Source organism: Bombina bombina, chromosome 5 (assembly GCF_027579735.1).
Source record: "Bombina bombina isolate aBomBom1 chromosome 5, aBomBom1.pri, whole genome shotgun sequence".
NCBI classification, from domain to species: Eukaryota; Metazoa; Chordata; class Amphibia; order Anura; family Bombinatoridae; genus Bombina; species Bombina bombina.
In genome coordinates this window covers 119317089-119343019 of record NC_069503.1, presented here as the reverse complement: position 1 = coordinate 119343019, position 25931 = coordinate 119317089, and the positions used below count along the sequence as shown (strand labels likewise).

Here is a 25931-nt window from a genome sequence, read left to right as displayed (position 1 = left end):
CTGATCTAACAACAGCTGGTGCTGCTTGTCTTCCTCTCTGACTGTACGCGGGATATACCTGCTCTAACAAGACCTGGTGCTGCTTGTCTTCCTCTCTGATTGTACGTATGATGTACCTGATCTAACAAGACCTGGTGCTGCTTGTCTTCCTCTCTGACTGTACGTGTGATACCTGATCTAACAAGACCTGGTGCTGTTTGTCTTCCTCTCTGACTGTATGTGTGATGTACCTGATCTTACAAGACCTGGTGCGGTTTGTTTTCCCCTCTGACTGTACGTGTGATGTACCTGATCTAACAAGACCTGGTGCTGTTTGCCTTCCCCTTTGACTGTATGTTTGATGTATCTGATCTAACAACAACTGGTGCTGTTTGTCTTGCCTATTGACTGCACGTGTGATGTACCTGATCTAACAAGACCTGGTGCTGCTTGTCTTTCCCTCTGACTGTACATGTGATGTACCTGATCTAACAAGACCTGGTGCTACTTGTCTTCCCCTCTGACTGTACGTGTGATGTACGGTAACTGATCTAACAAGACCTGGTGCTGCTCGTCTTCCTCTCTGACTGTACGTGTGATGTACCTGATCTAACAAGAGCTAGTGCTGCTTGTCTTTCTCTTTTACTGTACGTGTGATGTACCTGATCTAACAAGACCTGGTGCTGCTTGTCTTCCTCTCTGACTGTACGTGTGATGTACCTGATCTAACAAGACCTGGTGCGGTTTGTTTTCCTCTTTGACTGTATGTGTGATGTACCTGATCATACAAGACCTGGTACTACTTGTCTTCCCCTTTGACTGTACGTGTGATGTACCTGATCTAACAACAGCTGGTGCTGCTCGTCTTCCTCTCTTACTGTACGTGTGATGTACCTGATCTAACAAGACCTAGTGCTACTTGTCTTCCCCTCTGACTGTACGTGTGATGTACCTGATCTAACAAGACCTAGTGCTACTTGTCTTCCCCTCTAACTGTACGTGTGATGTACCTGATCTAACAAGACCTGGTGCTACTTGTTTTCCCTTTTGACTGTACGTGTGATGTACCTGATCTAACCAGACCTGGTGCTACTTGTTTTCCCTTTTGACTGTACGTGTGATGTACCTGATCTAACAACAGCTGGTGCTGCTTGTCTTCCTCTCTGACTGTACGCGTGATATACCTGCTCTAACAAGACCTGGTGCTGCTTGTCTTTCCCTCTGACTGTACGTGTGATGTACCTGATCTAACAAGACCTGGTGCTACTTGTCTTCCCCTCTGACTGTACGTGTGATGTACCTGATCTAACAAGACCTGGTGCTGCTTGTCTTCCCCTTTGACTGTACGTGTGATGTACCTGATCTATCAAGACTTGGTGCTGCTTGTCTTCCTCTCTGACTGTAAGTGTGATGTACCTGATCTAACAAGACCTGGTGCTGCTTGTCTTCCCCTCTGACTGTACGTGTGATGTACCTGATCTAACAAGACCTGGTGCTGTTTGTCTTCCTCTCTGACTGCACGTGTAATGTACATGATCTAACAAGACCTGGAGCTACTTGTCTTCCCCTCTGACTGTAAGTGTGATGTACCTGATCTAACAAGATCTGGTGCTGCTTGTTTTCCTCTCTGACTGTACGTATGATGTACCTGATCTAACCAGACCTAGTGCTGCTTGTTTTCCTCTCTGACTGTACGTGTGATGTATCTGAACTAACAAGGCTTAGTGCTGTTTGTCTTCCTCTCTGAATGTACGTGTGATGTACCTGATCTAACAAGGCTTAGTGCTGTTTGTCTTCCTCTCTGAATGTACGTGTGATGTACCTGATCTAACAAGACCTGGTGCTGCTTGTCTTCCTGTCTGACTGTACGTGTGATGTACCTGATCTAACAAGACCTAGTGCTACTTGTCTTCCCCTCTAACTGTACGTGTGATGTACCTGATCTAACAAGACCTGGTGCTACTTGTCTTCCCTTTTGACTGTACGTGTGATGTACCTGATCTAACCAGACCTGGTGCTACTTGTCTTCCCTTTTGACTGTACGTGTGATGTACCTGATCTAACAACAGCTGATGCTGCTTGTCTTCCTCTCTGACTGTACGCGTGATGTACCTGATCTAACAAGACCTGGTGCAGCTTGTGTTCCCTCTGACTGTACGTGTGATGTACCTGATCTAACGAGACCTGGTGCTGCTTGTCTTCCTCTCTGACTGTACGTGTGATGTACCTGATCTAACAAAACCTAGTGCTACTTGTCTTCCCCTCTAACTGTACGTGTGATGTACCTGATCTAACAAGACCTGGTGCTGCTCGTCTTCCCCTTTGACTGTACGTGTGATGTACCTGATCTAACAACAGCTGGTGCTGCTTGTCTTCCTCTCTGACTGTACGCGTGATATACCTGATCTAACAAGACCTGGTGCTGCTTGTCTTCCTCTCTGATTATACGTATGATGTACCTGATCTAACAAGACCTGGTGCGGTTTGTTTTCCCCTCTGACTGTACGTGTGATGTACCTGATCTAACGAGACCTGGTGCTGTTTGTCTTCACCTCTGACGGTATGTGTGATGTACCTGATCTAACATGACTTGGTGCTGCTTGTGTTCCCCTCTGACTGTACGTGTGATGTAACTGATCTAACTAGACCTGGTGCTGCTTGTCATCCTCTCTTTGACTGTACGTGTGATGTACCTGATCTAACAAGACCTGGTGCTACTTGTCGTCCCCTCTGACTGTAGTGTGATGTACCGGATCTAACCAGACCTAGTGCTGCTTGTTTTCCTCTCTGACTGTACGTATGATGTACCTGATCTAACCAGACCTAGTGCTGCTTGTTTTCCTCTCTGACTGTACGTGTGATGTACCTGATCTAACAAGGCTTAGTGCTGTTTGTCTTCCTCTCTGAATGTACGTGTGATGTACCTGATCTAACAAGGCTTAGTGCTGTTTGTCTTCCTCTCTGAATGTACGTGTGATGTACCTGATCTAACAAGACCTGGTGCTGCTTGTCTTCCTCTCTGACTGTACGTGTGATGTACCTGATCTAACCAGACCTAGTGCTGCATGTTTTCCTCTCTGACTGTACGTATGATGTACCTGATCTAACCAGACCTAGTGCTGCTTGTTTTCCTCTCTGACTGTACGTGTGATGTACCTGATCTAACAAGACCTGGTGCTGCTTGTCTTCCTGTCTGACTGTACGTGTTATGTACCTGATCTAACCAGACCTAGTGCTGCTTGTTTTCCTCTCTGACTGTATGTATGATGTACCTGATCTAACCAGACCTAGTGCTGTTTGTCTTCCTCTCTGAATGTACGTGTGATGTACCTGATCTAACCAGACCTAGTGCTGCTTGTTTTCCTCTCTGACTGTACGTGTGATGTACCTGATCTAACAAGACCTGGTGCTGCTTGTCTTCCTGTCTGACTGTACGTGTTATGTACCTGATCTAACCAGACCTAGTGCTGCTTGTTTTCCTCTCTGACTGTATGTATGATGTACCTGATCTAACCAGACCTAGTGCTGTTTGTCTTCCTCTCTGAATGTACGTGTGATGTACCTGATCTAACCAGACCTAGTGCTGCTTGTTTTCCTCTCTGACTGTATGTATGATGTACCTGATCTAACCAGACCTAGTGCTGTTTGTCTTCCTCTCTGAATGTACGTGTGATGTACCTGATCTAACAAGACCTGGTGCTGCTCGTCTTCCTCTCTGACTGTACGTGTGATGTACCTGATCTAACAAGAGCTAGTGCTGCTTGTCTTTCTCTTTTACTGTACGTGGAGATGTACCTGATCTAACAAGACCTGGTGCTGCTTGTCTTCCTCTCTGACTGTACGTGTGATGTACCTGATCTAACAAGACCTGGTGCGGTTTGTTTTCCTCTTTGACTGTATGTGTGATGTACCTGATCATACAAGACCTGGTACTACTTGTCTTCCCCTTTGACTGTACGTGTGATGTACCTGATCTAACAACAGCTGGTGCTGCTCGTCTTCCTCTCTTACTGTACGTGTGATGTACCTGATCTAACAAGACCTAGTGCTACTTGTCTTCCTCTCTGACTGTACGTGTGATGTACCTGATCTAACAAGACCTAGTGCTACTTGTCTTCCCCTCTGACTGTACGTGTGATGTACCTGATCTAACAAGACCTAGTGCTACTTGTCTTCCCCTCTAACTGTACGTGTGATGTACCTGATCTAACAAGACCTGGTGCTACTTGTTTTCCCTTTTGACTGTACGTGTGATGTACCTGATCTAACCAGACCTGGTGCTACTTGTCTTCCCTTTTGACTGTACGTGTGATGTACCTGATCTAACAACAGCTGGTGCTGCTTGTCTTCCTCTCTGACTGTACGCGGGATATACCTGCTCTAACAAGACCTGGTGCTGCTTGTCTTCCTCTCTGATTGTACGTATGATGTACCTGATCTAACAAGACCTGGTGCTGCTTGTCTTCCTCTCTGACTGTACGTGTGATGTATCTGATCTAACAAGACCTGGTGCTGTTTGTTTTCCCCTCTGACTGTACGTGTTATGTACCTGATCTAACATGACTTGGTGCTGCTTGTGTTCCCCTCTGACTGTACGTGTGATGTAACTGATCTAACTAGACCTGGTGCTGCTTGTCTTCCTCTCTCTGACTGTACGTGTGATGTACCTGATCTAACAAGACCTCGTGCTACTTGTCTTCCTCTCTGACTGTAGTGTGATGTACCTGATCTAACAAGACCTGGTGCAGCTTGTGTTCCCTCTGACTGTACGTGTGATGTACCTGATCTAACGAGACCTGGCGCTGCTTGTCTTCCTCTCTGACTGTACGTGTGATGTACCTGATCTAACAAGACCTAGTGCTACTTGTCTTCCCCTCTAACTGTACGTGTGATGTACCTGATCTAACAAGACCTGGTGCTACTTGTCTTCCCCTTTGACTGTACGTGTGATGTACCTGATCTAACAACAGCTGGTGCTGCTTGTCTTCCTCTCTGACTGTACGCGTGATATACCTGCTCTAACAAGACCTGGTGCTGCTTGTCTTCCTCTCTGATTGTACGTATGATGTACCTGATCTAACAAGACCTGGTGCTGCTTGTCTTCCTCTCTGACTGTACGTGTGATGTATCTGAAGTAACAAGACCTGGTGCGGTTTGTTTTCCCCTCTGACTGTACGTGTGATGTACCTGATCTAACGAGACCTGGTGCTGCTTGTCTTCCTCTCTGACTGTGCGTGTGATGTACCTGATCTAACAAGACCTGGTGCTGTTTGTCTTCCCCTCTGACTGTATGTGTGATGTACCTGATCTAACATGACTTGGTGCTGCTTGTGTTCCCCTCTGACTGTACGTGTGATGTAACTGATCTAACTAGACCTGGTGCTGCCTGTCTTCCTCTCTGATTGTACGTATGATGTACTTGATCTAACAAGACTTGGTGCTTCTTGTCTTCCTCTCTGACTGTACGTGTGATGTACCTGATCTAACAAGACCTGGTGCAGCTTGTGTTCCCTCTGACTGTACGTGTGATGTACCTGATCTAACGAGACCTGGTGCTGCTTGTCTTCCTCTCTGACTGTACGTGTGATGTACCTGATCTAACTAGACCTGGTGCTGCTTGTCTTCCTCTCTGACTCTACGTGTGATGTACCTGATCTAACTAGACCTGGTGCTGCTTGTGTTCCCCTCTGACTGTACGTGTGATGTAACTGATCTAACTAGACCTGGTGCTGCCTGTCTTCCTCTCTGATTGTACGTATGATGTACTTGATCTAACAAGACTTGGTGCTTCTTGTCTTCCTCTCTGACTGTACGTGTGATGTACCTGATCTAACTAGACCTGGTGCTGCTTGTGTTCCCCTCTGACTGTACGTGTGATGTAACTGATCTAACTAGACCTGGTGCTGCCTGTCTTCCTCTCTGATTGTACGTATGATGTACTTGATCTAACAAGACTTGCTGCTTCTTGTCTTCCTCTCTGACTGTACGTGTGATGTACCTGATCTAACAAGATCTGGTGCTGCTTGTCTTACTCTCTAACTGTACGTGTGATGTACCTGATCTAACAAGACCTGGTGCTGCTTGTCTTCCTCTCTGACTGTACGTGTGATGTACTTGATCTAACCAGACCTAGTGCTGCTTGTTTTCCTCTCTGACTGTATGTATGATGTACCTGATCTAACCAGACCTAGTGCTGTTTGTCTTCCTCTCTGAATGTACGTGTGATGTACCTGATCTAACAAGACCTGGTGCTGCTCGTCTTCCTCTCTGACTGTACGTGTGATGTACCTGATCTAACAAGAGCTAGTGCTGCTTGTCTTTCTCTTTTACTGTACGTGTGATGTACCTGATCTAACAAGACCTGGTGCTGCTTGTCTTCCTCTCTGACTGTACGTGTGATGTACCTGATCTAACAAGACCTGGTGCGGTTTGTTTTCCTCTTTGACTGTATGTGTGATGTACCTGATCTAACAAGACCTAGTGCTACTTGTCTTCCTCTCTGACTGTACGTGTGATGTACCTGATCTAACAAGACCTAGTGCTACTTGTCTTCCTCTCTGACTGTACGTGTGATGTACCTGATCTAACAAGACCTAGTGCTACTTGTCTTCCCCTCTGACTGTACGTGTGATGTACCTGATCTAACAAGACCTAGTGCTACTTGTCTTCCCCTCTAACTGTACGTGTGATGTACCTGATCTAACAAGACCTGGTGCTACTTGTCTTCCCTTTTGACTGTACGTGTGATGTACCTGATCTAACCAGACCTGGTGCTACTTGTCTTCCCTTTTGACTGGACGTGTGATGTACCTGATCTAACAGCTGGTGCTGCTTGTCTTCCTCTCTGACTGTACGCGTGATATACCTGCTCTAACAAGACCTGGTGCTGCTTGTCTTCCTCTCTGATTGTACGTATGATGTACCTGATCTAACAAGACCTGGTGCTGCTTGTCTTCCTCTCTGACTGTACGTGTGATGTATCTGATCTAACAAGACCTGGTGCTGTTTGTTTTCCCCTCTGACTGTACGTGTGATGTACCTGATCTAACATGACTTGGTGCTGCTTGTGTTCCCCTCTGACTGTACGTGTGATGTAACTGATCTAACTAGACCTGGTGCTGCTTGTCTTCCTCTCTCTGACTGTACGTGTTATGTACCTGATCTAACAAGACCTCGTGCTACTTGTCGTCCCCTCTGACTGTAGTGTGATGTACCTGATCTAACAAGACCTGGTGCTGCTTGTCTTCCTCTCTGACTGTACGTGTGATGTACCTGATCTAACAAGACCTGGTGCAGCTTGTGTTCCCTCTGACTGTACGTGTGATGTACCTGATCTAACGAGACCTGGTGCTGCTTGTCTTCCTCTATGACTGTACGTGTGATGTACCTGATCTAACAAGACCTAGTGCTACTTGTCTTCCCCTCTAACTGTACGTGTGATGTACCTGATCTAACAAGACCTGGTGCTACTTGTCTTCCCCTTTGACTGTACGTGTGATGTACCTGATCTAACAACAGCTGGTGCTGCTTGTCTTCCTCTCTGACTGTACGCGTGATATACCTGATCTAACAAGACCTGGTGCTGCTTGTCTTCCTCTCTGATTGTACGTATGATGTACCTGATCTAACAAGACCTGGTGCTGCTTGTCTTCCTCTCTGACTGTACGTGTGATGTATCTGAAATAACAAGACCTGGTGCGGTTTGTTTTCCCCTCTGACTGTACGTGTGATGTACCTGATCTAACGAGACCTGGTGCTGCTTGTCTTCCTCTCTGACTGTGCGTGTGATGTACCTGATCTAACAAGACCTGGTGCTGTTTGTCTTCCCCTCTGACTGTATGTGTGATGTACCTGATCTAACATGACTTGGTGCTGCTTGTGTTCCCCTCTGACTGTACGTGTGATGTAACTGATCTAACAAGACCTGGTGCTACTTGTCGTCCCCTCTGACTGTAGTGTGATGTACCTGATCTAACAAGACCTGGTGCTGCTTGTCTTCCTCTCTGACTGTACGTGTGATGTACCTGATCTAACAAGACCTGGTGCAGCTTGTGTTCCCTCTGACTGTACGTGTGATGTACCTGATCTAACAAGACCTGGTGCTGCCTGTCTTCCTCTCTGACTGTACGTGTGATGTACCTGATCTAACTAGACCTGGTGCTGCTTGTCTTCCTCTCTGACTCTACGTGTGATGTAACTGATCTAACTAGACCTGGTGCTGCCTGTCTTCCTCTCTGATTGTACGTATGATGTACTTGATCTAACAAGACTTGGTGCTTCTTGTCTTCCTCTCTGACTGTACGTGTGATATACCTGATCTAACAAGACCTGGTGCTGCTTGTCTTCCTCTCTGACTGTACGTGTGATGTACCTGATCTAACAAGACCTGGTGCTGCTTGTCTTCCTCTCTGACTGTACGTGTGATGTACCTGATCTAACAAGACCTGGTGCAGCTTGTGTTCCCCTCTGACTGTACGTGTGATGTACCTGATCTAACAAGACCTGGTGCTGCTTGTCTTACTCTCTGACTGTACGTGTGATGTACCTGATCTAACAAGAACTGGTGCTGCTTGTCTTCCTCTCTGACTGTACGTGTGATGTACCTGATCTAAGAAGACCTGGTGCAGCTTGTGTTCCCCTCTGACTGTACGTGTGATGTACCTGATCTAACAAGACCTGGTGCTGCTTGTGTTCCCCTCTGACTGTACGTGTGATGTACCTGATCTAACAAGACCTGGTGCTGCTTGTCTTACTCTCTGACTGTACGTGTGATGTACCTGATCTAACAAGACCTGGTGCAGCTTGTGTTTCCCTCTGACTGTACGTGTGATGTACCTGATCTAACAAGACCTGGTGCTGCTTGTCTTCCTCTCTGACTGTACGTGTGATGTACCTGATCTAACAAGGCCTGGTGCAGCTTGTGTTCCCCTCTGACTGTACGTGTGATGTACCTGATCTATCAAGACTTGGTGCTACTTGTCTTCCTCTCTGACTGTACGTGTGATGTACCTGATCTAACAAGACCTGGTGCTCCTATTCTTCCTCTCTGACTGTACGTGTGATACCTGATCTAACAAGACCTGGTGCTGTTTGTCTTCCTCCTTGTCTTGAATGCAGTGTGGTGATAGAGTAGAAATATTTATTTATTTTTAAAGTGGTTAAACTTAGGGAAGTTAACCATATAGTATAGTATACTAACTGTATTATTATATCTTAAGCTGTCATGGTGCCCTCAATTATTCTTTTTTTACCAAGGTAACCATATAATAGATAGAAATTAGTAGTTAAAGTGGAACTATATATGTGGTTTAACAATCCCTATCTGCTCACATTAGTCTTTTACTTACAGGAGTATTGTCACTATCTTGCTTTAAAGGGACACTCTAATCAAAATTAAACTTTCATGATTCAGATAGGGAATGCAATTTAAACAACTTTTCAATTCACTTTTATCATCAGGTTTGCTTTGTTCTTTTGGTATTTTTTGTTGAAAGCCAAACCTAGGTAGGCTCATATGCTAAATTCTAAAATTTTGAAGGCTGCCCCTTATTTCAATGCATTTGGCAGTTTTTCACAGCTAGAGGGCGTAAGTTCATGTGTGACATACAAATAACATTGTGACCACGCCCATTTATTTACAAGTGAGAGGGCACTGATTTGCTAAATGCAAGTCTGTCAAAAGAACTGAAATAAGGGGGCAGTCTGCAAAGTCTTAGATACAAGGTCATCACAGAGGTAAAAAGTATATTAATATAACTGTGTTGGTTATGCAAAACAGGGGAATCTGTAATAAAGGTATTATCTATCTTTTAAAACAATAACAATTCTGGAGTAGACTGTCCCTTTAAGTTGAGTTGCCATCAAACTAAATGTAGCTCTCTCCCACTCTGGTCTGGTAGCGGGAGCGAGCTACATTTAGTTAAATGGGGCGATCTGGCCGGCTGTGACTAGACAAGTGTGCCCGATGAGCTTAGGAAGAAAACAGACCCGCTCAGTAGAGCAAGGAGCGGCGGTCTGTAAAAATAATCTTCTAGGCAAATATCTCTTCTTTCCTTTGCTTTAGAAAGCTGGCACTAGGAAAATGTTTTATAACTCTGTACTATGTGCAGAATTATATAACATTATTTGGTGGGTTTACTGGCCCTTTAAAACCTGAAGGGCCCTTACTGCTATCTATATATTATGTATTTGCTACTTCTTGTTGACAGGTCTTCCTGTGGTCATAGTGGAAAATCTACAGGTAAAGGCGGAGCAAGAGGATCATGTGACCAGCATTAAGCGGGAAACAGATATGTTTCCTACACATGGTGAGAATCACTTAATCTTATGTTGTTTTTTAAAAATAACAACAAAAAAGAATAAAGATAAAAAGTAGAAAAAAAACACATATTTATATGATATTGTTAGGTTTTTTTAAAGAGACACTGTTCTGTAAGTGCTTCCCCTTAAAGGGGCATGCAAATCGAAATGAAACTTTCATGATTCAGAAGAACAAATTACCACTTTGCTTTCATTATCGTGTGCACTTTATACAATATACTGTTCAATAAATAATACCTCGAGTGCAAAGTACATTAGTTAATGGGCACATTTGTATTATATATTATTTTACTTGTATGTTCCTTTTTAAATGAAGAGTAAAGACCCCAAACATTCCTAGTGGAAAAAAAACACTCATTGGATGTAGAGATTGCCGACTAACATTTGTTGCCAATCTTGCAATAGATAAACAATAGATAAATCAGCAGAGTCTGAACGTTTTCCAAACACATTAACACCTTGTTTGCCGCAATAGTTTTTCTGTGGTCAAACTCCAACCCACCATTTTCCTTAGTTAGAGGCGATAATCCGGACTAGGCGGGGCTAGCTACTTCTTTCTGCAAAATCCGGGGACAGATATGTAGCAGGGTTAGGTTTGTGCAGCCTGGCATATGCACTTTCAGTTATGATAACTGTAAAATCTACAGTCATTTTAAGACCTTAAATACAGGTGAGGAGGTCAGAATTAAAGGGACAGTAAAGCTAAAATTAAACTTTCATCATTCAGATAGAGCATGCAATGTGAAACAACTTTTCAATGTACTTGCATTATCACATTTGCTTTGTTCTGTTGGCATCCTTTGTTGAAAAGCATATGTACATATGTTCAGCAACAGCAATGCTACGGCTGGTTGGTGGATACACACATTTGTCTCGTTATTAGCTCATCAGATGTTTTCAGCTATCTCCTAGCAGTGCACTACTTCGTCTTCAACAAAGGATTCCAAGAGAATGAAAGAAATTTGATATCAGAAGTATTTTGGAAATTTGTTTAAAACTGTTTGCTCTATCTGAATCATGAAATATACATTTTGAGTTTTATGTCCCTTTAATAATACAAGTATATTGCAAAGCTGTTTTACTGCACATAATGATGGGGTTTTTTTTATTTCTGTCCTTTTAAAGGGACACAAAACACAACATTTTTGTTTTGTGGGTCGGATAGACCAGCGGTCGCCAATCAGTGGTCCGTGATAAGATGTTGGTGGGCCATGACACCATCAAGCAGGAATTAATCTCCTCTGATGATGTCACCCCCGTCGCAATTCCTGGCCGGACATCAGTGAAAACCGATGGAGGAGGAGTTAATTCACAATCTGAATAGGGAAATAAGATGAGAGTGCACGTAAACTCACCCCTTTGGCTGTCCAGGGACAGACATACTGGTATGCTGCTTAGAAGTCCTTTACAATGGGAGGTGGCTACTGAGGAACTTTTGAGGTAAAACATCTTTCTATTTTACATAGAGATGTTCAGGTGATATTTTCTAGTCAGCTTTTTACAGCTATGCTGCATCACTTTCAAGTGTTTAAAGGGACATAATACTCATATGCTAAATCACGTGAAACTGATGCAGTATAACTGTAAAAAGCTGACAGGAAAATATCACCTGAGCATCTCTATGTAAAAAAGGAAAATATTTTACCTCACAATCTCCTCAGCTCAGCAGAGTAAGTTCTGTGTAAAAAGTTATACTCAGCTGCTCCCAGCTGCAGGTACAAAAAAATGAAGAAATGAACAGCAGCCAATCAGCATCAGCAGTGCTGAGGTCATGAACTCTTTTACTGTGATCTCATGAGATTTCACTTAAGTCTCATGAGATTTCATAGCAAACTTCCTTTAAACTGAATAGGGAAATAAGATGAGAGTGCACGTAAACTCGCCCCTTTGGCTGTCCAGGGACAGACATACTGATATGCTTCTTAGAAGTCCTTTACAATGGGATGTGGCTACTGAGAAACTTTTGAGGTAAAACATCTTTCTATTTTAGTATGTATGGAGAGAGTGGTGTGTACTCAGTGGACACACCACGCCCTTAGGGGGCGCTTCCTCAGTTCCAATATAATAGATGATATGTTAGTGCTTGTAATGTCTCGACAAAAAACCAGGCCTAAATCTAGAAATATGATAATAGCAACAATTATAAAACTATAAATGAAACCCTAAAAAATCTAAAATGTGGACATAAGTAAGTAACCACAATGCTGAAAATTATAATAGTAAAAAACTATATATATATATAAGAATATATATATATATATATATATATATATATATATTACTAGAATATAAACATAGATTGGAAAAAATAATGAAATCAATTCCAAACCAAATAATGATAATGTGAAAGTCTATGAGTCCAGGGTAATGACAATTTCCAGATGTTTGAGGCTGCACTCTGTCAAAGGATGGCTATCCTGTAGTATGGAATCTAAAAAAGAATAAAAAACAGAGGCGCCACCATGGCCTAATATCGCCAGTACAGGTAAAATAAGCAGCAATATGAGAATGTGAATACTCACAAACATAAAGCACCCCACTGGTGCTAGTAGAGCAGACTGACACTTCTCAGTGGTTCAGCACACTGTATCCAAAGCGCAGAGACAGTCAGGAATCCTCTGACACTCCAATGTATATGTGCTTTTATTTCAGACATCACACTGAGGCAGGCCAGACTTGGTTGTTGTTACCACATCAAAGCCTATCCAATCGGCCCACATCTGGTGAAGTCTGTCTTTAAATGGCTTGTTTAGAAAAATGTAGAGTGGTTGAAGTTGTGATGTCAATCCACCAAGAAGCCAACGAGGAAATAGCTACCAAAGGAGAAAATTCTTCAAAGGAACAACTTATTGTTGGTGTTCCCATCCGTAAAAAGATCGGAAAGCCTTATTTGAAGTGATTCATTTTTTTTTTTTTTATCCTTTATCAGAAAGTTCTTCAGGGAGGCTGTTTTTTGAACAGCCTCCCTGAAGAACTTTCTGATAAAGGATAAAAAAAAATGAATCACTTCAAATAAGGCTTTCCGATCTTTAAAGGGACATAATACTCATATGCTAAATCACGTGAAACTGATGTAGTATAACTGTAAAAAGCTGACAGGAAAATATCACCTGAGCATCTCTATGTAAAAAAGGAAGATATTTTACCTCACAATCTCCTCAGCTCAGCAGAGTAAGTTCTGTGTAAAAACTTATACTCAGCTGCTCCCAGCTGCAGGTAAAAAAAAATAAAAAAAAAAGAAGAAATTAACAGCAACCAATCAGCATCAGCAGTGCTGAGGTCATGAACTCTTTTACTGTGATCTCATGAGATTTCACTTAACTCTCATGAGATTTCATAGTAAACTTCCTTTAAACTGAATAGGGAAATAAGATGAGAGTGCACGAGGCGCATCCCTTCGGCTGTCCCAGGACAGACATACTAATATGCTGCTTAGAAATCCTTTACAATGGGATGTGGCTATTGAGGAACTTTTGAGGTAAAATATCTTTCTTTTTTACATAGAGATGTTCATGTAATATAGTCAGCTTTTTACAGTTATGCTGCATCACTTTCAAGTGTTTAAACATTTGGGTATTATGGCCCTTTAAACATTTGGGTATTATGGCCCTTTAATTTATTTTCTCCCCTTTACCTGTCTCTTTGTAGTAGTTTTTCTAATTCCTTCAGATGGACTTACACCACTGTTTGTCTTCCTCCCCTCCATCTTCTTTTTTTTATTAAATATTAATTATTTTTCATTCTTATAATTTTCCCGCGCACAAAGCCATTACACCTGAATTCCAGTAATTGCCATCCAGCAGATCAGCCATATCCCACCAGTATTATAGTAATTGCCAGTAACATCAGTCGGGGTTAGCTCACATCCATATTGAGAGCTTTCTGATATAAATTTAATTTATGACTCCAATGTCTGTCCATAATCATAAGTAGTTTTGAATAATTCCTAACTGGGGAGGTGACTTGGAAGTTTTGTGGTCTTTTTTAACATAATTATTTTTTTCCCACTTTCTGCCCCTCTGTTTCCAGCTCAAAAGTTGGCACTCACCCTTCATCTGTCATTTGGAAGTATTCTCTCAGTCCTGTCATTTAGTTAGTTAATTCCAAAAAAAAATTCGTAAAAATGTGTAAATATATATATAATGTAAACTTAGCTATGGTTATACTAGTTGTGTACAGTATATATGTGTGTGTGTGTATATATACATAATGTAAACTTAGCTATGGTTATACTAGTTGTGTACAGTATATGTGTGTGTATATATACATAATGTAAACTTAGCTATGGTTATACTAGTTATGTACAGTATATGTGTGTGTATATATACATAATGTAAACTTAGCTATGGTTATACTAGTTGTGTACAGTATATGTGTGTGTATATATACATAATGTAAACTTAGCTATGGTTATACTAGTTATGTACAGTATATTTGTGTGTATATATACATAATGTAAACTTAGCTATGTTATACTAGTTATGTGCAATATATGTGTGTGTGTATATATACATAATGTAAACTTAGCTATGGTTATACTAGTTGTGTACAGTATATGTGTGTGTATATATACATAATGTAAACTTAGCTATGGTTATACTAGTTGTGTACAGTATATGTGTGTGTATATATACATAATGTAAACTTAGCTATGGTTATACTAGTTATGTACAGTATATGTGTGTGTATATATACATAATGTAAACTTAGCTAAGTTATACTAGTTATGTACAATATATGTGTGTGTATATATATATACATAATGTAAACTTAGCTATGGTTATACTAGTTGTGTACAGTATATGTGTGTGTATATATACATAATGTAAACTTAGCTATGGTTATACTAGTTGTGTACAGTATATATGTGTGTGTGTGTATATATACATAATGTAAACTTAGCTATGGTTATACAAGTTGTGTACAGTATATGTGTGTGTATATATACATAATGTAAACTTAGCTATGGTTATACTAGTTATGTACAGTATATGTGTGTGTGTGTATATATACATAATGTAAACTTAGCTATGGTTATACTAGTTGTGTACAGTATATGTGTATGTATATATACATAATGTAAACTTAGCTATGGTTATACTAGTTATGTACAGTATATGTGTGTGTATATATACATAATGTAAACTTAGCTATGGTTATACTAGTTGTGTACAGTATATGTGTGTGTATATATACATAATGTAAACTTAGCTATGTTATACTAGTTATGTACAATATATGTGTGTGTATATATACATAATGTAAACTTAGCTATGGTTATACTAGTTATGTACAATATATGTGTGTGTATATATACATAATGTAAACTTAGCTATGGTTATACTAGTTGTGTACAGTATATGTGTGTGTATATATACATAATGTAAACTTAGCTATGGTTATACTAGTTGTGTACAGTATATGTGTGTGTATATATACATAATGTAAACTTAGCTATGTTATACTAGTTATGTACAGTATATGTGTGTGTATATATACATAATGTAAACTTAGCTATGTTATACTAGTTGTGTACAATATATGTGTGTGTATATATACATAATGTAAACTTAGCTATAGTTATACTAGTTGTGTACAGTATATGTGTGTGTATATATACATAATGTAAACTTAGCTATGTTATACTAGTTATGTACAGTAAGTGTGTGTGTATATATACATAATGTAAACTTAGCTATGTTATACTAGTTATGTACAGTAAGTGTGTGTGTATATATACATAATGTAAACTTAGCTATAGTTATACTAGTTGTGTACAGTATATGTGTGTGTATATATACATAATGTAAACTTAGCTATAGTTATACTAGTTGTGTACAGTATATGTGTGTGTATATATACATAATGTAAACTTAGCTATGTTATACTAGTTATGTACAGTAAGTGTGTGTGTATATATACATAATGTAAACTTAGCTATGTTATACTAGTTATGTACAGTAAGTGTGTGTGTATATATATCACATGACCTTTTATGTATTTGTTGACTTGCATTTTAGCCAATTATAGCAGTGTCAGCCACAACAATGACTGATTATATTGGCATAGCAGAATTGCTCCTTTAGGTTTATTCCTCTCATTGAAATAGTTTTGCTAATTGCAACCATCACCTTTAATGAAAATGTCAGTGCCTTTGTGTGACTAGTAAGCCACAAGAGAATGAAAGGGACACAACATTTTTATGATTCAGACAGAGCATGTGATTTAAAAAAAAAAAGTTTCCAATTTACTTTTATTATTAGATATCTCCTATTGCTGAAGAGATACCTAGGTAGGTAACGCACAAGTGTGGTGCACTACATGGCAGGAAACAGTGCTCCCATCTAGTGCTCTTTTGCAAATGGATAACATTCTTGCAAAACTGATGACATATAGTGCTCCAGACACGTGCATGCTCCTGATCTTACGCCGCCCCTTTCAACAAAGGATACCTAAAGAACAAAGAAAATGTGATAATAGAAGTAAATTAAAAAGTTGTTTAAAATCACTGCTTTATCTGTATCCTGAAGAAAACATTTTGGGTTTCATGTCCCTTTAACTTAACCTAAAGCTACAATCAGTAAATGATGGTCTTTCTAGGGGTGGGGTTCTGATACCGTATTGTAGGTGTACAGTTAGCTGATCCCTTTATATAAATAAATACCATCAGCAGGTTAATGCAATGCTTTCTTTCCTAAGATAGGGATAGTCCGCGGCTTAATTCCTTACTGTTGGGAAATACAACACCTGACCACCAGGAGGAGGCAAAGACACCCGAGCCAAAGGCTTAAATATCCCTCCCACTTCCTCATGACTCCAGTCATTCTTTGCCTTTCGTCACATTAGGAGGTGGCAGAGAAGTGTCAGAAGATTTGGAGAGTCCTGAAAAAGGATATCTGCCCTTCGAGATAAGACTGGAGTTTTAAGTAGTCATGTCAACCTCTCAGTGAAAGTATTGATGAAAGTTAGAGTCTGGAGATGCAAGGAAAGTTTTTCTGCAAAACCATCCAGACTACTGCTAACAGCTCCTAAGCAATCAGTGTTGACGAGTTTCACTGCCTGCTTTCTCTCACTCAAGTCCATGTCAGGAGCGCTGCTATAAGACTGTCACACTTGAGAGGCTGTGTTCTATTCCACAGCATGGATCATGGAGGTAAGATTGTTTCCATTTTTACACATAAAACAATATAACAGGGTCACAGTGTGGCTCCTTTATACCTTGATAGGATCCAGGGTTAATATCCTCTGAAGTGGGGTTATTGAACATTTGGGGTTAATTAATCAGTGTATAAATTATTTACATGCTGCTTTGTGTGATTTTATTCCTGGGCTGATAGACTGTGTGTTTTTGGCTGGAACAAACAAGTTTCACTTTCGTTTTTGAAAGTGTTGCACAGCTCCTAGTACTTACTATACTTGTAATAACAGGGGAAGTACTGTCTTGCACTCCATGAGACAGAGTGTGGTCTATGTTCATTTCCTCCATTTCGGCTAAGACTTGAACCTGAGGAGAGCATTTTCTCGGTTAACTGTCTGGGTCTAGGAGGTGGTGAGTGCCCTAGCCATTGGAAGTATAAAGGTGCAGTTTTCTATAATAAAAAATGTTTTTATTTGTGTCCTTCTGTGGGTGTAACCTGAGCTAGGGAGGACTCTGACATGTTAGAAGGTACTCCTGTATTAAATCATACCAGTTGATATTGTGAGGAGGCCGTGGTTTTCCCGCCCACTCAATTATGTTCCACATGCCTTAACACCGTTATAAAGTCTAAGAAGGGAGAAAAGCCTGCTAAGGCTCTTAGTCCCTCTGAGCCATCTACCTCTTTACTACCCTTGCTACATTATCCACTCCACATGCAGTTCCCCATAGCACATCTAATCCTCCATCCGGAGGGGGCCTTCTTCCTGCAGACTTTGCTGCTCAGTTACAAACGGCGGTGTCTGCGGCCCTCAGTGCATTACCTCGCTCTAACAACCTCAAGAGAAAGGTTAACCATAGCTCTCCTTACCCATAGTCATCTAAATATTTATCGGATTTAGCTATTATGTCCCAGTTATCCGATGATAAGTTAACCTCTGTAGCTTCAGATGGTAAACTTCTGGGTCGGAGTAATGGATGTCTAAGCCTCCTGCTGTAGAGGAACAGTTTTTTAGACTTAAAATTGAGCACTTGCATTTTTTATTAAAGGAGTTTCTGTCTTTGTTAGAGGTTCCAGAGGCCACGCTGCCTGAAGAACCTATGATGCCTAAAACGTCAGACATCAGGTGATGTGGTAGATATGACCAATCTCAGCAGCAGGATTAATTACCGTAATCAGTATCCAGGAGCAGTAACTCGGGTGAATACAGTATCAAACCAAACTACCGTATTCACCCAAGTTACTGCTCCTGGATACCGATTGCCGTCATTAATCCCGCTGCTGAGATTGGTCGTATCTACCACGTCACCTGACGTTCTGGCGTGTGTCTCGAGTCTCTCGGGCGACTCTTGGTCCCGTTCCACTCTGTCAGGCACTCCGGTTGTGCCGCTGCTTCTGTGAGTAGCCATCTGCAGGGGGGTTCTCTCTGTGTATCGTTTGTCCTCTGTACAGACAATATTATCCTATGTGGCGCCTCTTTCTTCTGTTTTCAACAGGATTTCTCTCAAGACAGAATTAAAGCTCTGAGAATTGCTAATTATTTTATCTATGATGTGAAAATGCTAATTATTCGGCTAAATGCAAAGGCCTCTGGCTTTGCGGTCCTAGCCCGCTGGGCACTCTGGCTGAAGTCTTGGTCTGCGGATGAGACTTTTAAGTCCAGACTCCTTCTCTTCCCTTCAAGGGAAAGATTTTATTTGGTCCAGGCCTGGACTCCATTATTTCTACGGTTACCGGAGGCAAGAGTGCCTTCCTACCGCAAGATAAGAAGAACAAGTCTAAGGGACGACAATCTTCTAGCTTTCATTCCTTTCATTCTGACAAATCCCAACAACAACAATCCTCCTCCAAGCCCGAGCAACCCAAAAGTACTCGGAAGCCGGCTCAATCCTGGAATAAATCCAAGCAAAATAAGAAGCCCCCCCCAAAACAAGTCTGAATGAAGGGATGGCCCACCAATCCGGGATCAGATTGTGTAAGGGGAAGACTGTCTCTATTTTCAGATGCCTGGTTCAAGGACGTACAGGATCCGTGGGTCCTGGAGGTGATATCTCAGGGATACAAGATATGCTTCAAATCTCATCCACCAAGGGGCAGATTCCTTCTCTCGAATCTGTCTACCAGAGCAGAAAAGAGGGATGCCTTTCTGTGGTGCGTTCGGGATCTATTCTCCTTAGGAGTTGTTGTCCCGGTGCCTATCGAAGAAAGAGGTTTGGGGTTTTATTCAAACCTTATAGTGGTCCCAAAGAAGGAGGAACTCTCCGCCCAATTCTGGACCTAAAGTGCTTAATCAAATTTCTCAATGTCCCTTCCTTCAAGATGGAGACAATAAGGTCCATCCTGCCTTTGATTCAGGAAGGCCAGTTTATGACCACTATAGATCTAAAGGACGCTTACCTTCATGTTCCAATCCACAGGGAACTCTTTCAGTTCCTCAGGTTTGCATTCCTGGACCAGCACTTTCAGTTCATTGCCCTTCCATTTGGCCTAGCTACTGCTCCAAGAATCTTTATGAAAGGTTGTGGGGGCTCTTCTAGCCATTACCAGAACTCAGGGTATTGCAGTAGCCCCATACTTGGACGATATTCTGGTGCAAGCATCATCCTTTCGTCTTGGGGAAGAATTCTTGGAGTCCCTTCTCAGTCTTCTTTGATCACATGGATGGAAGATAAACTTGGAAAAGAGTTCTCTTATCCTAAGTACCAGAGACCAGATACAGTGCAAGCTAACTTCGGCATGTCTTACCCTCCAGACCTCCTTGAGTCCCTCAGTGGGTCAGTGTATGGAGGCGATTGGTCTCATGGTGTCCTGCATGGACATCATTCCTTTTGCCAGGTTCCATCTCAGACCTTAACAACTGTGCATTCAGAGGCAGTGGAATGGCGATCATTCAGATCTGCCTCAACAGATTGCATTAGACAGTCGGTCGAGAGAATCGCTCTCTTGGTGGCTCTGTCCAGATAATCTGTCCCGAGGGACATGCTTCTTAAGACCATCCTGGGAGATTGTGACTACGGATGCAAGCCTATCTGGATGGGGAGTGGGTTTTCTCAGCAGCCAATCCTTCCATCCAGTGGAATGGTCTCTCCATCCTGAGGTGTTTGCAGAGATATGCAGCAAGTGGGGGACGTCAGAGATAGATCTCATGGTGTCCCGTCTCAATACCAAGCTACCCAGGTACGGGTCGAGGTCAAGGGATCCACAAGCGGATGTTATAGATGCACTAGCAGTGCCCTGGAGGTTCAGTCTTTTATCTCCATTACTGCTTCTTCCTCGAGTGGTGGCCCGCATAAACCAGGAACAGGTATCAGTAATCCTGATTGCTCCATCGTGGCCACAAAGGACGTGGTTCGAATCTAGTGGTGATGTCCTCATCTCCTCCGTGGAAGTTACCTTGTTGCAGAGACCTGATGATCAAGGTCCATTTGTTCATCAAAATCTAGATTCTCTGTGGCTGACTGTGGCTTAGCCAAGAGAATTTTCTCTGAGAGTGTCATTGATACTCTTATTCAAACTCGTAAACCAGTTACTCTGCGTATCTACCACAAGGTATGGAGGACCTACTTATCCTGGTTTGAAGAGCGTGATTTTTCCTGGCACAGAGTTAAGGTTGCCAGTATCTTATCTTTTCTCCAGGAGGGGCTGGAGAAGGGCCTTTCTGCTAGTTCCCTGAGGGGACAGATTTCGGTTCTGTCAGTTTTATTGCACAAGAGACTAGCTGAGCTTTCAGACGTGCAGTCCTTTGTTAAGGCTCTAATTAGGATCAGACCTGTGTAGATCTGGGGCTCATTCTTGGAGCCTAAATCTTGTTCTTTGGGTTTTACAAAAGGTTCCGTTTGAGCCTTTGCATTCCGTCGACATTAAATTGTTATCTTGGAAGGTTCTCTTTTTATTGGCTATTGCCTCTGTAGGCAGAGTTTCTGAGATCTCTGCTTTGGAATGTGAGCTCCCTTTTCTAATTTTTCATGCAGATAAGGCAGTTTTACGTACTAAATTAGGTTTTGTTCCTACGGTTGTGTCAGATCACAGCATTAATCAGGAGATTGTGGTTCCTTCCTTGTGTCCTAATCCTCCTTCATCAAAGGAACGCTTACTTCACAATTTGGAAGTGGTTTGCGCCTTGAAGTTCTATCTTCAGGCTACTAAGGAGTTTAGACAATCTTCCTCTTTGTTTGTTGTCTATTCGGGGAATCATAAGGGGCAGAAGGCTACTTCGACTTCCCTATATTTTTGGCTAAGGAGTGTCATCCGCATAGTTTATGAGACAACGGGACATCGTCCTCCTGAGATGATAACGGCTCATTCCACTAGAGTAGTGGCTTCCTCTTGGGCTTTTAAGAACAAGGCCTCTATGGATCAGATTTGTAAGGTGGATACCTGGTCCTCCTTACATACTTTTTCAAAATTTTACAAGTTTGATGTTTTTGCTTCAGCTTAAGCAGCTTTCAGGGAGAAAGATTTTGCAGGCTGTGGTGCCCTCTGAATAGTGTCCATCTCTTCCTTTTTGTTACCTCCCATTATTCATTCAGTGTCCTCTGGAGCTTGGGTATAGTTTTCCCAACAGTAAGGAATGAAGCCGTGGACTCTCCCTATTTTAGGAAGGAAAACATAATTTATGCTTACCAGATAAATTCCTTTCCTTCCGGATAGGGAGAGTCCACGGCCCCTGCTTGTTCTTTCTTGTCTGTGGGCGTTCCCCTATAATTTATTTTATTCTTCTGGCACCATTTACACCCTAATGTTTCTCCTACTTTTCCTTGTTCCCTCGGCAGAATGACTGGGGTAATGAGGAAGTGGGAGGGATATTTAAGCCTTTGGCTGGGGTGTCTTTGCCTCCTCCTGGTGGCCAGGTGTTGTATTTCCCAACAGTAAGGAATGTAGCAGTGGACTCTCCCTATCCAGAAGGAAAGGAATTTATCTGGTAAGCATAAATTATGTTTTGTCATGTATGTGACTGCTTGAATAATAAAAATGTCCGAGCTAACTTGATGTGGCCCTTATTGTATAGGCAAGAGCTGCTGTTTTATTTTGTGCTTAAGTGATGACCTCTAATTGCCTAAAATAGGTGGAATAAAACGCAGGAGCAAAGCAATGAACTAAAATTATTTATCGACAAAAATAGTTTACAGCAAATTTATACCAATATTCTAGGGCTATAACCAGACAACCCCGCTGTCATCTAGATGAGTCTCTATTCCTTGTTCACAGGTTTTCTAGTGGTCGAACCAGAAAACATAAAGGTCAAGACCGAACAAGAGGAGCCGGATATTGAGGATCATGTGACCACCATCAATATGGGGAATTTTACCTACACCGTTAATGGTGAGACTCTCAGAATGTTATTTGTCGGCTCTAATGCTGTTTTTTTTTAGCTGGTCTTTTTATCTATACTGTTGTCTTATGTCACTACGCTACTTGTCTTTGCATATTAAAGTGGTGAAAAACGCTATTTACTCTGCTCCGATTTATTACAGATTTATTAATTATAAGATTGAATGTCTGTCTGCCTAGTCATCACCAACCGCTATTTATATGCTCCAAGAAGCTGGTTGTTTCCTCATCTAAACCATTAATCAATAAAAACTTTCTCTTTATTATAATACATGTTTTATTCTTTTGCACCAGTTTCCCTCTAATGCCCAACTGTTTATTCCTTAAAGTGAAGGTCCATTTTGATGAATTAGTGCCCGGTTTTTAATAAACCTATTAAAAACAAGGGCACTTTAATTCATCAAAATTGACATTTCACTGTTTTCTTTAAAAACTTACCTTTTAATCCTGAATGCCGCTCCAGCGATTCCCCCGGCCGTCGGAAGCCTCTGCAGATGTCAGAAATGACGAATCAGGCTTCCTCCAATCACAGCCTCCCCTCCCCGGGGGAATCTTGGCCTGATGCAATGCTGTGATTGGAGGAAGCCGGATTCGTCATTTTTGACCCGCAAAGACGGCTTGCGACGGGCGGAGGAAGTGCTGGAGCAGCTGCCAGGATTAAAAGGTAAGTTTTTGAAGAAAACAGTGAAATGTCAACTTTGATGAATTAAAGTGCCCTTGTTTTTAATAGGTTTATTAAAAACCAGGCATTAATTCATCCAATTGGACCTTCACTTTAAAGTAACTGATGGTTGTAAACAAACACAATCTTAAAATATGTAGCTCTATATAAGCCATGCTCTAGTTCATATGTACTTCCCTCCTTTTCCTTCTTACTGACCAGAAGTTTCAGTAATATAGTATTTTCATTCCTGCTTGACACACGTGTATGTACCTTCCTCCTTGTTAGTTTACCTTGCACATCCATGCTATAGATACACAGATTTTGAAACATGTAACTGTGAAAGTAGTAGAAAAAATACACTTTAAAATAATTTACTTTTTTCCTTTGTAGATAATAGGTTGAATAGCTTATATCCATACTGGAAAACAGCAAAAATCAGGCCAACACACAATAATATGGAACTAGCAGACGTAGGAAATCGCTCAGAGCGTAAGAAAGACTTAAAGCGCAAGAAATCTACTTTGTCTCAGAAACGAGTTCCTATGGGTGAGAAGGTCTATACGTGTGATGAGTGTGGGAAAATTTTTAAACAAAAGAGGAGTTTTCTGTCTCACCAGATGATTCACACGGAGAAGTCTTTAACGTGTAAGGAATGTGGTAAAAGCTTTACTCGAAAGGAAGGTCTGCGAGCCCACCATCGGACTCACACTGGGGAGAAACCATTCAAATGTTTAGAATGTGGAAAATGCTTTAAAGTAAAGAAAACTCTAAAAGCTCACCATTGGTGTCACAGAGATGAGAAACCATTCAAGTGTATTGAGTGCGGGAAAAGCTTTTTAAAAAAGAAACTTCTTGAAACTCACCAACGAATTCACACTGGAGAGAGACCATTTACATGTATTGAATGTGGAAAAAGTTATAAACAGAAAAAAGATGTCCAGATACACTATCGGATTCATACTGGAGAAAAACCATACGCATGTAAAGAGTGCGGTAAAAGCTTTATACGAAAAGAGGGTCTCTTGGAGCACAGTCGTGTTCATACAGGGGAGAAACCATTCACTTGTAAAGAATGTGGGAAATGCTTTTCTCAAAGGAAAGGTCTCAAAAATCACTACTGGATTCATACAGGTGAGAGGCCGTTTCCTTGTACAGAGTGTAACAAAAGCTTTCGAAATAAAAAAATTCTCCAAACTCACCAATCAATTCACACGGGGGAGAAACCGTTCACATGTACAGAATGTGGAAAAAGCTATAGACAAAAGAAAGATTTACAAATTCATCATTTGTTTCACACAGGGGAGAAGCCATTCACTTGTTCAGATTGTGGAAAAAGCTTTAGACGAAAAGGTGAGCTCAAAGCTCACTCTAAGGTTCATTCTGTTAAAATCGTCAACGTATAGAATGAAGATAAAAATTTATAAATGAAAAAAAAAACTAAATTACCACTGGATTCATCCAGGGGAGAAACATTTTACTTGTGCAGAAGATGGGGAAAAAATTATTAAAAGGGGAATCTCCTTAACCGACCAATGGATTAAGAAAAGGACACAAAAAACATGCACATAAAAAAGGGGTTAATGTTTTCAAAAAAAACTGTAAAGTAGATTTGCTGTGAGTCAAACCCATTCTTCTGTATATTATGTGGCACATAAACATAAAGGAGAGAGAAAAAATCAAATCCCAACTGGATTCACACTCTAATACAGTGTGTAAGAGTTTATTCTTCAGTGTCTTACCCATGGAAATATGCTTTTTTTCTATAAGGACTTAATTGCATGCTACTGGAATTACTTAAGTGAAAAGCAATTTGTTGTGCATATTACACGATACAAGAAATTGATACAAAGGATTTAACAACTTTAAAGTGACTAAAGCCAGCCACAGAAAAAAATCAGCTATGTGTATTAATGACTGTAGAACTTGAATATTTATCAGTGTATAACATTTTGACATCATCTCACTTTATTCTGTTTTTTCCTCTATGAGCGAAATAAGATATATATATATATATATATATATATATATATATATATATATATATATATATATACTGTATGTGTGTGAGTACATATGCATTTATGTATTTATGAGTATATATGTATTTACAGACATATATGCACATATAAATACATATGTATATATATATATATGTGTATTGAAGCCCTTTGCAGTTAAGTAGATGAAAACATGTAAAACATATTTATGCAATATTCATATTTAATAAAGGTTAAAGGGACATTCCCGCCAAAATAGGAATCCACATGGATGCATTTCAGTTTTAAATAGAAGCATTTTTGTAATAAACATGTATTATCAAAAATGCTTCTAATAAAAGCTATAGCTGTTTCAAAAGTGTATTTAACCCCTTAATGACCGCAGCACTTTTCCATTTTCTGTCCGTTTGGGACCAAGGCTATTTTTACATTTTTGCAGTGTTTGTGTTTAGCTGTAATTTTCCTCTTACTCATTTACTGTACCCACACATATTATATACCGTT

At 41.0% G+C, this 25931-nt stretch overlaps 1 protein-coding gene across 1 annotated transcript in view; it reads left to right on the top strand.

The window, feature by feature from the left end:
* The window catches only part of LOC128660054 (gastrula zinc finger protein XlCGF26.1), a 91232-nt gene extending 65913 nt beyond the window's left edge, over positions 1–25319 (top strand). The window contains exons 6-8 of the mRNA XM_053713652.1: positions 10188–10286; positions 22644–22757; positions 23821–25319. Coding sequence (XP_053569627.1) covers positions 10188–10286; positions 22644–22757; positions 23821–24833 — 1226 coding nt within the window. The 3' untranslated portion in view covers positions 24834–25319. The remainder of the gene's footprint in view (positions 1–10187; positions 10287–22643; positions 22758–23820) is intronic.
* Positions 25320–25931: the final 612 nt, after the last annotated feature.